General features: G+C 38.9%; 1 protein-coding gene across 1 annotated transcript in view; it reads right to left on the bottom strand.

Annotated features, from left to right (window-relative positions):
- Positions 1-15,029, bottom strand: part of LOC124545279 (serine protease gd-like) — a 294,473-nt gene that overhangs the window by 30,165 nt on the left and 249,279 nt on the right. Inside the window, exons 6-7 of the mRNA XM_047124163.1 lie at positions 12,720-12,835; positions 10,673-10,837 (exon numbers count right to left, since the gene is read on the bottom strand). Of these exons, the coding sequence (XP_046980119.1) occupies positions 10,673-10,837; positions 12,720-12,835 (281 nt within the window). The remainder of the gene's footprint in view (positions 1-10,672; positions 10,838-12,719; positions 12,836-15,029) is intronic.

Here is a 15,029-nt window from a genome sequence, read left to right as displayed (position 1 = left end):
ACAGTTCATTTTTCAATTTATCATGGCAAATAAAGGGACTGTAACTTAATGAAAAAGTATTTAATAAAGTGGCTGGGAAATCACCTTTGAAAGAAGCAAACTTCTTTGGATCAATAATTTTGAAGCTACTGAATACATGAGAGTTTTGGAATCTTCCTTTCAGTTGGTTGGTCACAATGTCACACACTTCTTTGGCATCTGCTGTCTGATAAGGTCAAATACTATATTTCGAACATTTTGTTGGAAGAATAAAACATTTATCTTCAGAAAGTCAATTCATTTCATTGTCCTCTTGTATTTCCGAAACAGCCGACTCTAAATGATATAATGCATTGGGTATAGTAATGGCATTTTCATTCTGCATCAACGCATTTCATAATCTTATAGAAAAATATTAGAAGCAACAAAAGGTCTGGATTATAAAATAAATTCCTTAAAGCAAATGCTTCTCTTCTTGTAGTACCACTCCAAGAATCTTCTTCCAATCTTATAAAAACATTCCAATAAGTGTGATTTGTTTTCCTGAGGATTGGTTACTACATGAGTCTGGAAGTTCCATCTAGTTGAAGAGACTGAAGGAATTATCTCGTTACAGAGTGTCACAATGAAGAAAGAAACATTGTAAATCTATAAATATTTACAAACAACAACCTAACAGACTTTACTTTTTTACTGTAAATTCATTTGATGCGCATAACTGTGGACTTCCTTGGCGTCTGGAAAAGTACTCTGTATCAGAGTCAGTACACCACCATGACTGCCGCTCATTACTGGGGCACCATCGTATGCCTGAGAAATGAGTTTTTCTTGAATACTGGAAGGTTCCAGACTTTTTTAGAACCTCACTATACCCAAAAACTGTCCTATCATCATTTTCAAAGGACTCTTTCAACAGGTTTCTTCCCCTTAATTTACCACATTATAGTGACATACTGACTTCTGCACATAATATCTTTTCTTTCATCTGCCTGCACAGAAAAGTGGCAGCATTAATGTCTTTAAGACTGTATGTATAAAGTTTACATTGAACAGCTGATTAAAGTTCACTTTGTATCATATGTGTCATGTTTACATATGTGAGTACTGGAAGTGCTTGAGTGATCATGTAATATGCTGTCAAGATTTCCTAGAACAAATAATAAATCTAAGAAACTGCCCAGTTTGCTGACTGCTGTTTTCCATTGTGAGCCTTCAGTGCTAACTCACAAGTTACACAAAATATTAAGCACTCTACTATTCTGTTTAATGTGTGTGTGTGTGTGTGTGTGTGTGTGTGTGTGTGTGTGTGTGTGTCGTCTTTCTAACTAATTTATTACGTTTCTGAACTGACATTCCGTAGACTGAATCAGTCTGAGCAGGAATGTTAATTGTGCCAAACATTTTGTATTTACAGGAATTTTCTAAATGTTGTCCACTTTCTTCATGTTTCTTAATTCGTTCATTTAAATTCTTTAGTTCCTTACAGCCAACTGTTGTCCACAATCCATCACTACCATATAATACACAATACAAAAGAAACTTTTGTCTCTCTTCCCTCACTGTTAACCAAGACTAAACAGAACCATATGTTGCAGAAAGTTATCTTCCTTCCGTTGAGTTGAGAGATGAATAAAACTTTTGGGTGAGTGCCTAATGGCTTGATTTACAGCTTGTCTTCCATACTTAATAAATGAAAGAGCATTTTATGCAAATAACCTATTTCACTCATTTAAAAATCACCATATGAACATTTGAGTTTCAACCACAAAGCTCCAGAGTATGGAACACTACCAAGAGATGGCCTCATTTTCTGTTTTCACATTTTCCATTGATGAATGGCAGTAGGGAGGGGGGGGGGGGGGGGGATGGCAGAGGGAGGGGGAGGTGGTAGCGGGGAAGGAATGCAGTAAGGCAAGTGAGAGCAACGACAGTTAGGTTCCACAAGCCCAAAGTGGCTGGCCCCAAACACTGTAATGACTTGTGGACAGGTGGGCAAGGAGAGGACAATGGGAGCATGGCAGGGACAGCAGGGTTCGCTGGGGTACTAGAAAAGAGGAGTACAGCTGAGGTGGTCCACCCCTGAAGCTGCCCCTAAGCTGCACTAGGGTGGGGGGGTTGTGGGGGGCGCAAGGCGCATAAAGGGAAAGAGCTCGATCGTGTCACAGCGACTACAGTTTTAGGAGCTGGGGGTGTGGGGGAGTGAGGGCTGTCTATCACTGGCCCCACGACAGGGCTGGGATGCAGGGAAGGAGAGGTACATGTGTGGTGGCCCACAACTATGCATTAGCGAGGAGGGAGGGGAAGGTGGAGATGGGAAAACTGCTTGGTTGCATCACTGACTGCGGGTCAGGAGTGGGGAGGAGGTATGGGGCCACAGGCACCACCTGCCACTAGTCCTCAGCTTTACATGATAGTATGGGGATTGGAAAACTGGTTCATCACTGCAGAATGACATGCTTTGTGTGTGTCTGCAACAGAGAGAACCGAGTTGATTATCTTAATTTCCTGTTAGTCATACTATGCCACAATCATGTTATACTCTAACTGTCTGAGGAAAAAAATATGCCACAAAATTTTTCATGAAGCCGGGCCCCTCTGGCTCTTTTGCAGCAAGCTGCCCCTGTTGTACAGGGTTAATCACTTTAGTTATCTTAGCATAACAGATCCAGAAAGCATCAGCCACAACATAGCTCATTGTGAATGCTGATGTTGCACATAGTGTGAGTTAGCTGCCATTCATAAGCAATTGGAAATCACCCTGACTGCTATCATGTAGTTGGAAGCTCCTCTGATATGGTGTGCTGGGGAGGCTGCTGAGATACATGTACTGGAGGTTCTAAAGGTACATCAAGTACTATCCTCTCTCACAGGTATTTTATCCTGTACAGGAAGTACATGATTTATCACTACTCATGCATTTGATTGAGTGGTGTATTAGTGGTAAGTCTTAGGATCCACTGAAGGGAGATAGGAATCAGAAGGAACTCAGGGTATTGCACACTTACACTTCACCAGTAAGTCCACAATCTGTCTCCCACTAACTTAAACTAAGCCAGTGAGACACACTTCACCTTTTTAGAATCCTGTTGTGCCCCATGTTACAGGGAGGAAAAAACAAAAGAGTATGGCTATTCTTTGACATTCTCAATGGGGAGACACACTATCTGTTGATTTAAAATGTGTGGATAAAAGTCCTACATAAAGACTGCAAATTTTCTTTATTCAAAACATCCTTTTTCAAGGTATGATAAATCAACTTTGCTTTTGCTTCTTTGCATTTAATTTTCGTTGCTTCCAGACTTACTTCATCCTTTAAGAGGGGTCATTCCTTTTTTCCCCTGGGTCCACTTTCTTCCTATTGCAGACCCCTTTTTTTCTTGTAAACTTGCTTTTTGTGTTGCTTCTCTAAAAAGTATTCTGTTGTCTACGAGGTGCATTCAAGTTCTAAGGCCTCCATTTTTTTTCTCTGGACTGGAAAGAGATAGAAACATGCACATTGTTTTAAAATGAGGCCGCATTCATTGTCAATACGTCCCAGAGATGGCAGCACCATACGGCAGATGAAATTTTACCGCCAGCGGCGAGAATGAGAACTGTTTTAAATACTCCAAAATGGCGACGTTTTCCTTACTTGAACAGCGTGCAATCATTCGTTTTCTGAATTTGCGTGGTGTGAAACCAATTCAAATTCATCGACAGTTGAAGGAGACATGTGGTGATGGAGTTATGGATGTGTCGAAAGTGCGTTCGTGAGTGCGACAGTTTAATGAAGGCAGAACATCGTGTGACAACAAACCGAAACAACCTCGGGCTCGCACAAGCCGGTCTGACGACATGATTGAGAAAGTGGAGAGAATTGTTTTGGGGGATCGCCGAATGACTGTGCTCTGTATTTTGCTTGGAATTCTTCTTCCAACTTTTTTCCAGTTTTTGAAGATCCCAAACCTTGTTGTTTTAAGTGTTTCTGCTGCACACAGTGTTTCAGGCCTTACTACTGTTTGGTAGTGACTTAGCTTTCTGTTCTAAGAAAAGTGTTTGTGTTACATACTTTCTTTTGGAATTCACTTTCCATTTTATAAACTATTTTCTATGGCTATCTTTTCCTTGTGTTGCTTGTTATCAGTTCACTGGGGAATTTAAAACAGTTTGTTTTAGATATTGTTATGGATTTTAAGCAGCATCACTGATATATGTCATGAATTTATTTTTATTTATTTTATTTTATTTTATTTTTTTTTTCAAATGATATCTTTAGTCCTATTTTGTCTGCTTGCTTCTGTAGTTCCGTGATTTGTTCTTCAGCAATATCCAGTGAGTCAGTAATTAATGCCATATCATCTGCAAAAAGCTAGACACATTATGGTGATTATTTGTGTCTCCCTAGTCAAACCCACTTAGTATTAATGGATTTTCTCCACTCTCTCACTACCTTCTCTAACGCGCAGTTAGAAGTAGGGGTGATAATCTCCCTGTCTTCTCCTGCTTTTGCTTCAAAAGGTTTCGACAGTTCTCCATAAATTTTACTTTTGATATGTCTGTTAAAGTTCTTTAAAATTCGGATCAGTGCATTTTTATCAATAGAGTCATGTGCTTTTTTTAAAATCTCCAAAAGTTACCACATATTTAAGGTTTCTGGTTTTCCTGATTTCTATTACATTCTTTTCTATTTGCACTGCACAAGACCTTTCCTTCTTAAATGCAGCTTGATACTGTAATTGTTGGTTGAGTATTCCTTCAGCTCTCTTTAAAAGTGTCATGGACAAGATCTTATATGTCACTGGTAAGAGGGAGATCCCTCTACAATTGTTAGAGATCAGTTTTCTTTCCTTTTTTTTATGTATTGGATGCATTAATGCCGATGTCCATCTTGATGTTAAGTTGTTTGCTGTCAAAATTTCATTGACGATTTGTGTTAGACATAAAATATGTTGTCACTAGAGTGCTTCCTTGGCCCTTTGTTATTTTTAAGTTGTTTTATACCTTCTTTCATTTCATCTATTGTTGGTGGCTTTGAGTCTGGTTGTACTTGGGTTAAATTATCATTTTTTCTTTATCACAGTTGTGCAATTCTTTGAAGTAGTTTGCAAGTATTCTGCAGTTCTCTGTGTTGTTATATGCATTTTTTATGTTTTTGTATCTATAAATTGTAAACTTGGTGATATACACTTCTTTAAACTATTTTTGAATGTTTTGTAGAAGTTCCTTGTGGTGTTCTGCTTACAATGTGACTCAATTGACGTTAGTTGATCTTTTATATGTTGTACTCCGATCATTTTGAGACCTTCTGATGCATATATTCTTGCTTCTATAAAAATTTTCCCTGTCCTTTTCATTTTTATTTGCATTCCAGATATTCCAAGCTTCTTATCTGTTTATAATTAACTCATCACAATCATGACTCCACCAAGCATGTTTCCATTTCTTTTTAAGAGGGACACTCTTCTGAAGTCTCAATAATCTCTCTTTCAAGTTGTTTCTAACATTTAGGTATTCTTTTTTCCAACTGCGTTTTATAATCAGTGTCTCTAGATAACTTATGTCAAACTTTCTGGGCCAGGTTTGTTCTTTTTTGTAAATATTGGTCTAACCTTGAGTTTTCTTTATAGATTACCAGATGTCATTGATGAGCCAGATTTTGCACAGTTTTCTACAATCTCCCTTTGCCTGACAGTCTATGTTACTCTTTAACATAGTCAATGGAGAGATAAGTAATCTGTTATTTTAAATTAACATAAAATTTCCCAGTCATGTGAAGGGAGATTGTAGAAAACTGTTCAAGATTTGAGGATGGCTTGCCATTGAGCCAAAACCGATAGTCAGTAAAGGAAATGTGTATTCTTAATGAAGGATTTTTATCCAGACACGTTTTAAAATGGTATGGGTCTGTTAATAGTCAACAGTTTGAATATATGGGGAACAGTGGTACTCCTTAGACAAATGAGAGCAAGGGATGGAAATAATCATCTTGTGCATTTTGTGTGTATGCCTGAGGGACCTCACTGAAAATACAGAAGAAGCAGCCATTGAAGGAACAGGGTGCCATCAGCCAGAGATTCAGTGAAATGATGCCTGTCATCTGGGCTCCAAAATCATACCTAAGGCTCGACCAGATACTCTGTAGGTTCTGCCACAAGCTTACAGCAACTTCCTAGACTTGTGTCATGGCATTGAGAACTATAAGATTCTCCTAAATGGCTATGGGATGAACTACACATCGAAGGCTGCTACCCAGGTAGCTAACTGTGTGTAGAGTGTAGATACAACACTCCATCCAATCCAAATAATGGAAGCTATAGGGGAATCCAAAGTATTAATGTAACATTTAGAGTAATGCCCCCTCCCCTATTATAAAATCCTAATTATCTACTTGTGAAGCATTAGCAATGAAGACCAAGAGTTTGAAGCAATCCTATAAAGCAGCGGAGCTCATGAAATACTAGATAGAGAATTTTAGCTAAAACCCCAAATTGTTAATAGTACAATTTTGGGGGTAAACTGCCATCTATACTCAAAGCCACATTATGGTGTGTGGCAGAGTGTACTTTGTATACCAGTGTTTTTTTTCCCTTCCTGATCCAGTTCTGAAGGTTGCACATCAAGAATAACAGTTGTTAAGCCTCTGTGTCAGCTCTGATTTCTACGTAGCAGGAAGTAATGTATTGGTCGAATCTCCCCGGAATGTGGGATCTCAGAATTTTAACGATAAATGACACCTTGATGCACAATACCTCTTTCATATTGTATAGCACTAGAGGTGGTTGAGGAACTCTCATGCTTTTGCGCTTAGCGAGTTAATATGTAATGAAATGCTCTGCTTCTCTTTGATTGTTTTCCGTTTCTTCTATCAGTCCAATCTGGTACATGTCTCAGACAGACGAGTCATACTCAAATATTGGACAAACATTTCGTAAACTGCCACCTTCATAGGTGATGACACTTCTTGAGCATTCTTCCAATAGATCTCTAACCGGAACCTACCTCTCCTACAACGAGTTTTAAGTGTTCATTCCACTTTAAACAGTGCTGTATGCATACTCCCAGACATGTGATGGATATCACTGCTTCAAGTGATTGCAGAGCAATTGTTTAATCCTACAATATTGGGTCTTTCAACCAGTTTATGTGCAATATATTACATTTCTTCACATTGAATGTTATCCGACAGATATTAGAGCAAGCACCAATCCCGTGGAGGTCTTACAGCATTTCACTACAATTTATTACAGTCCATTTAAAATTACTTAATAGTTGATATCTGTCCCTTGCCGCTACAATGCTGCCGCATCGGCTGCTGGATACCGCTCTGTTATAGGTAACACATGAAGGTGGCAAATAACTTCACGAATGCTGTTAATGCGTAACATGGAGCGATGTTTGAAGCGTTTGTCACAAGGTATGTTGGAAATGTGAGATGCTATGATGGCAGCTGATATTATGTAACCAATTAATGAAATGCAGCAGATGACTTTTTGTAGCCCTGAATTTATACTCGGGTCCTAAACTAACAACAACCTTGCGATTTGTGATGTATCTGAGATAGCGATTCTCAACAATCTGCAGCAGAACTAAAATCACAATCAATTTATTCACAGCTATTGAAGCTAGCACATTCAAGACTGAAAAAGTTCAGTTTCAGCGTTAAAAGCAAGCTGTAATTTCACTGATTAACTGAAACTGTCCTCCCATTGGTTATACAAGTTACCGCATTACCAACCAATGACAGTTCTCATTGGCACTAGGTTGCAGATTATGGGTGACTCAGGGAGGTTCCAGATGAAAGAAGAATAGGTAGAAAAATAAGAGCAAAAAGAGTCTGTACGGTGATGAAAATGATGTGGCAAACAATTGGAAATAAAATAATTACACTTAAAATGATTAATTAAATAAAAATGTAATCAAGCTATTTTGATTAGACTTAGAAAAAAATTTTTTATTACTTGACAAGATTTGAACCTACACCTTTAACATAGCAGGTTAATATGTTAACCATTGCGCTAAAGTACAACAGTGGCTTAAGTTGTTATATATTTGACTTACCACCCAGTTGCAATGACAAATTGCCGCCTTCAAAAACTTGGTTTCACACAATGCCGTGCAAAGCTTATCTAATGTAATCTGATCTCTGTGACGTATAGGAGTTTAGTTAGTACTGTGTATTAAACACGTTATTTAATTAGTGTCGCTGTGGTGTGTGGTGCTGCGTGGTGGTGACTATCATGTATGATGAAATACGAAATAAAATTGGCAGACCCATGCATGATTTGGGATGCAAATACATCAAGAAAGAATGCCGGACAAGAAATTGCAAGTGAACCAACCAGTTGTGGCAGTTTAGCTGCAGCGAATGGTTCGGGTGTGCCGTTTCTCTGATTGGACAAAACCAGTTTCATCGTGTGAAGTGTCAACTATCCAGTAATTTTAATCAGACTATAGTTTTCAACTTTATATACATATATAAACAAAGATGATGTAACTTACCAAACCAAAGCATTGGTATGTTGATACACACACACACACACACACACACAGTATATGTGCAGATGGATGTGTGCGCGTGCGAGTGTATACCTGTCCCTTTTTCCCCCCTAAGGTAAGTCTTTCCGCTCCCGGGATTGGAATGACTCCTTACCCTCTCCCTTAAAACCCACATCCTTTCATCCTTCCCTCTTTCCTGATGAAGCAACCGTGGGTTGCGAAAGCTTGAATTTTGTGTGTGGGCGCTTGTGTCTCTATCAACATACCAACACTGTCGTTTGGTACGTTACATAGTTACATCATCTTTGTTTTTAGATCTATTTTTCTCATAAAACTGTATCATCCACAACTTCAATGACTAATGCAGAAGAGCCTGACTAATTCTCAAGACCTGTCACAAATGAGGAAGAAATTCTGGTCATATGTAAAGGCTACCAGTGGCACAGTCAAGTGTTCAAGTGCTCACAGATAACACAGGAACTGAAACTCAGGATAGCAAAGCTAAAGCTTAAAGACTGAATTCTGCTCTGCAATCTTTTATAAAGGAAAATCCAAGAGTATTGCTCCAGTTTCATTCTCTCACTACTGCAAAGACGAGTGGCGCTTATTTAGTGCCCCTGCCATTGATAAGCACCCATAATCCTGAAACTGAACGAAGTTCCAGGGCCCAATGGAATCCTTGTGAGATTTTGTACAGAACTGTCAGCTGTGTTAGCCCCTCTTAACAGTAAATAAATGAAAACTGTGCCCAGTAGTTGGATGAAACAACAGACCATGCCTGTACACAAGAAGGGTAGGGAAAAATGATCCACAAATTGTCATCCTATCTCAGTGACTGCAACCTGTTATAGAATTTTAGAACATATTCTGACCTTAAACATAGTGAAATATCTTTAATGGAATGACCTCCTCCTTGCCAACCAGGATGGATATTTAAAGTATCAGTCATGTGAAGCACAATTTGTGTTTTTCACAGAAAAATATTTTGAATGCTATTGATCTAAACAATAAGATAGATTCAGTACATCATGAATTCCGTAAAGCATTTGACTATCACACCACCACTTACTAATGACAATGGGGTACAAAAAGGGGATTTTTTATGGTACATGATCTATTGTTAGACAGAGCACAGCATGTAGTCTAGGATGGAAAATTATTGACAGATATAGAAGTAATTTCAGATGTGTCCCAGGGAAGTACGTTGGGCCCATTAGTTTTCTCTCTGTATATTAATGACTTTACAAATAGTAATAAAAATGATCTCCAATATTTTACAGTTGTTGCAATTGTCTGTGATAATGCACAATCTGTAAAAAGTTTCACAAATATTATGACAGATATTGGTAAGATTTCATAGTGGTGTAATAGCTTCAAACGCTCAGAAATTTAAAATCTTGCATAATCACAGAAATATGGCTACTTATCCCAGTGAGTCAGAACTGGAATTTTACAACTTACACAAATATCTGGCTTTAACAATTGTTACCACAGGAATACGAACTGGAATGATCACGTAGGTAACACAGATGGCACACTTCTAATCAGTGGTAGGTTACTGGAAAACTTCAGTCAGTCTACAAAGGACATCGCTTACCAGACACTCATTTAGTCCACCTTTGAGTATTTCTAATCTGTTTTAGACTCATGTCAAATAAGACTGACAGCAGATATTAAAGATAAGCAAATGAAGACAGTTCAAGTGGTCACAAATTTGGGTATTGAAGAGAGTCACAGAAATGCTGCGAGATAAATCCAAACTGGGAAACACTAAGAAGTTTACTTCTATCTCATGAAAGCCTACTTGCACAGTTTCCAGAACCAGTATCTCATGAAGAACCTATGAATGACCATCACCTATGTATTGGTCCAGTAGAGGTCACAATGAAAAAGAGACTAATAACAGCATGTACTGAGACATTTAAATTACTGTTCTTACCACACTCCATATGCAAATAGAACAGCAAGAAACTAATAAGCGGTACAATGGGAAGAACCATCTGCCATGCATTTCAAAGTGGTTTGCAGAGTATAGATGCAGATACTTTTCTTTTACTTTATTTCAGTTGTAGCTGTATTATTTCAGTATTATTCCAGTTGTATATCTTACAGAGTGAAAACATGTTTGTCTGTAAATAATGTCTTTGGATCAGCCACCCACCATGTATGCTAAAGTTTCTGGATAGCAGCAAAAATAAATCTGTAAAGGAACACTTACCACTCCAATTTGACCAATTATATGGTTTAATGATGAATGTTGATTCCACAGGCAAATCGGAAGAACATAACGGGTGTACTCAACAGGATCCCGCAGTATGATCATAGCAATGTCAGCATCAAAGTTGTTACTGTTGTAGTCTGGATGGAGATATATTTCTGACACCTATGTAATAAGAAAGTAGGAAAAAAATGACGTAAAAAAAAATATTTTATTACACAGCAAAAGAATGGACAAGTAACCAAATCACAGTTTTCATAACAATACTAGCAGAAAAACTTCACAACGAAACTTTAAGTGAGTTACTAGAGAAGAATAAGTGAAATTAATGAAGTTCTCACTTAAGAAAGTGATGGTGACAGCAAGCATTGTGTCTATCACCAGAAGGAAAACACAAAAGTAATTTTGTTTTATTTTTTTCTACTTTTCTGTAGGTATGTTTCTGAATGATACCTAAATGCAACATGAGGAATGTGGAGGGCTGACAAACCAATATATTAAACAACTATACTTATTCAGATCACTTTCAAACTAACACTCTCAGCTGTGTTTTAGCAAAAATTCTTTCCATTCTTGATATTTTCAATACAACATTTTGGGATATCATCTACAAAAATATTACACTGTGTTTTCTGCCATTAGAGATATCAAATTGCTCTTCACTTGTGTGTTGGTGTAGCACATTCCAGGGATTAAGACTGGTGGTTAGGAACTGTCATATATTGATAGTTCATTTGTGGACTTTAATATTGGGAAGCTCTATACTGTCAAAAACTGCAGTCACTGCAGCTGTTCCCCAAAATTCTGAGTTACTTCTTCAGTCCATCATGCACTCATTTACTTAATGTCAATAATTTTATAGATTTGATCTCAGTTTCTCAGAAAAAAATGCATATTGATAGGAAGCCATACATGTGTTACTGAAGAAGGCAATAGCTGTTGGCATTGTTGCAAAGAAATCCAACAATGCAGACTGTATTCTAGTGTTCCAGTTAAACAATATCTGAACAGTTAGCCACACATCTGTTGTCCAAGAAATGTTTCCACAGGATGCTGTTAACACAAAGTGCAGTCACGCAATAAAAGAAAATTAAGATCCACAAGATAATAAAATATGAACTGATTACAAAGGATATTAAATGTGAGGTTTTTAAAAATATCACATATTGCTCATTGTGTTATATGTAAGAACTGAAAGCAAGCACATTGTTTAAAAAGATGACCACAATGGTTAGAACACTTGAACAGACTGTCTGGTTCCTTTAATGTTTCACACACCGATGGCTGTCTAAATAGTGATGGACATTTCATTTCACTCCCTGGCCAGGCCACGATATCAGGTAATGAGGCTCTGTTGTAGCCTCCAGCAGGCACACAAGTTTTAGTGGATGACATTGTTTACTGAGACCCCCATTCCACACATATATCCAACTGTGTAACAACAATAATGGACATGCCTGGTTGGAAGGAACAGTACATGAAATACGGCAAAGGCTACCACTCAACTAAGGAGTACTGAAATGTGGAGCATAGAAACACCTAACAAAAAACAGTAATCACACTAGTTTTCAAGCTTCTGCTATTTTCCTAGTGGGAGTGTATGTTTGTGAGGTGTCTGAGGTTTTGAGTGTGTATGTGTGTACTTTTACTAAAGAGAGAGCAAGAGCTCACAAGCTAATGTGAATACAATTTACTGTTAAGACTTACTGTGTTTCTATGCTCCACACATCAGTCCCCTACTACTGTGTGGTTTCCTTCCCCTTATTTTACTTACTGCTTTTGTAAACACACCCCTAAAGTTTAAAAAAGGGATGGCAATTACAGACACCAAAGGAAACAAATTCTGTTCAATGTATACTACGCACCAGGTTTCACTTCAGAATAAAGTTATTAAAAGTATCTTTCTTTACTACCGGTAAAGGAAAAATTTATTTCATGCAGTTTCAGTAATCTGTTAAAAAATATAAACTAACATGAGAAGCTATTCCCCAGACAAAGGGCAGACTGGACAAAGTTTTTGATGCATATGAGGTAAATTGACACTTACCTCTCTAACCTGGCTGTAAGGCTCTGCGAAGCGCCGCACCTCGTACTTTCCGAGGTAGATAACAAGATCCTTTGGTGTGAGTGCCGGATTATCACGGTACTTGATGCAATGCCCAGCTGCACACACACATACAGACATTGTCTCCAACAAGGTATACTACTAGTGTGTGAGGGGTGGCAAAGAATGTATACTGGTTTAGAACATAATTGCAATCAACTTGGAAACTTAGTGATATGAGCTCAGTTCATTATCAAACTTTTACTTCCCTTATTTATATTGTATTATTTGCCAATCCGAAACAATTTTGAGAGTTACTTTTATCTTACAAAAGCAGCTGAAGTTAGGACCTATGAATTACAATTACCACTGAGTCGATGAAAACCGTGTGCCCGACCGAGACTCGAACTCTGGACCTTTGCCTTTCGCGGGCAAGTGCTCTACCATCTGAGCTATCGAAGCATGACTCACGGCCGGTACTCACAGCTTTACTTTGCCAGTAACTCGTCTCCTACCTTCCAAACTTTACAGAAGCTCTCCTGCGAAACTTGCAGGACTAGCACTCCTGAAAGATACTGTGGAGATATGGCTTAGCCACAGCCTGGGGGGGATGTTTCCAGAATGAGATTTTCACTCTGCAGCGGAGTGTGCGCCGATACAAAACTTCCTGGCAGATTAAAACTGTGTGCCCAACCGAGACTCGAACTTGGGACCTTTGCCTTTCGCGGGCAAGTGCTCTTGCCCGCGAAAGGCAAAGGTCCCGAGTTAGAGTCTCGGTTGGGCACACAGTTTTAATCTGCCAGGAAGTTTCATATCAGCGCACACTCCGCTGCAGAGTGAAAATATCATTCTGGTACCACTGAGTCGTTTAACTAAATGGTCACACACTTGTCTTGGGTGCCATAATATATATTATATTTATGTATTTATCATCTCGTGATGCATTTTGAGATGAGATAACCCCATCATGTCTGTGGTAAGTAACATACAATATAAAGCAGGATATTAAAAAAGCACACATTGTGAGAACACGGTGAAGCTGAGAAACATACCTGTTAAAATCAGTACAATTTGGGTCACTTCCTATGTTGAAAATCTAGCAGCTTTTGAAAGCAACAGCTATTATCTCAGTACTACAGTGTGATTCCTTTATTAACTTTTTATATGTACATTCTGTGATCAAAAGTATCCGGACACCTGGCTGAAAATAACTTACAAGTTCGTGGCGCCCTCCATAGGTAATACTGGAATTCGATATGGTGTTGGCCCACCCTTAGTCTTGATGACAGCTTCCACTCTGGCAGGCATATGTTCAGCCAGGTGCTGGAAGGTTTCTTGGGGAATGGCAGCCCATTTTTTCACAGAGTGCTGCACTGAGGAGAGGTATCAATGTCTGTTAGTGAGGCCTGGCACAAAGTAGGCATTCCAAAACGTCTTGAAGGTGTTTTATAAGATTCAGGTCAGGACTTCCATGCAGGCCATTCCACTACAGGGATGTTATTGTTGTGTAACCATTCCACCACAGGCCGTGTGTTATGAACAGGTGCTCTATGGTGTTTAAAGTTGAAGAGCAATTCGGAGATGACGATTTCAACAGTCGGAAGCAAGAAGGTGCTTAAAACATTAATGTAGGCCTTTGCTATGATAGTGCCACGCAAAACGACAAGGAGTGCACGACCCATCCATGAAAACATGACCACACTGCCTCCGAATTTTACTGTTGGTACTACACATGCTGGCAGATGACTTTCACCAGGCATTTGTCATACCCACACCCTGCCATCTGATTGGAACATTGTATACAGTGATTTGTCACTCCACCCAACATTTTTCCACCGTTTCTGTTGTCCAATGTTTACATTCCTTACACCACATAAGGCATCGTTTGGCATTTACGGGCATGATGTGTGGCTTTTGAGCAACCGCTCGACCATGGAATCCAAACTTTCTCACCTCCCACCTAACTGTCGCAGTATTTTCATAGTACTTCCTGATGCAGTTTGGAATCCCGGTGAGATTGACTAGATAGATATCCGCCTATTACGCATTACAATCCTCTTCGACTGTCGGCGGTCTGTCAGTCAACAGACGGAGTCAGCCTGTACACATTTGTGCTGTACGTGTTCATCCACATTTCCACTTCACTATCACATCGGAAACGATGGACCAAGAGATGTTTGGGAGTGTGGAAATCTCGAGTACAGACGTATGACACAAGTGACATCCATCACCTAACCACATTGAAAGCCCACAAGTTCCGCGGAGTGCCCAATTCTGCTCTCTCGCAATGTTTAATGACTACTGAAGTCACTG

The sequence above is a fragment of the Schistocerca americana genome, chromosome 8 (genome assembly GCF_021461395.2).
Source record: "Schistocerca americana isolate TAMUIC-IGC-003095 chromosome 8, iqSchAmer2.1, whole genome shotgun sequence".
Lineage (NCBI taxonomy): Eukaryota > Metazoa > Arthropoda > Insecta > Orthoptera > Acrididae > Schistocerca > Schistocerca americana.
The sequence above is the reverse complement of the archived record's forward strand: the minus strand, read 5'-3'. Positions and strand labels throughout refer to the sequence as shown.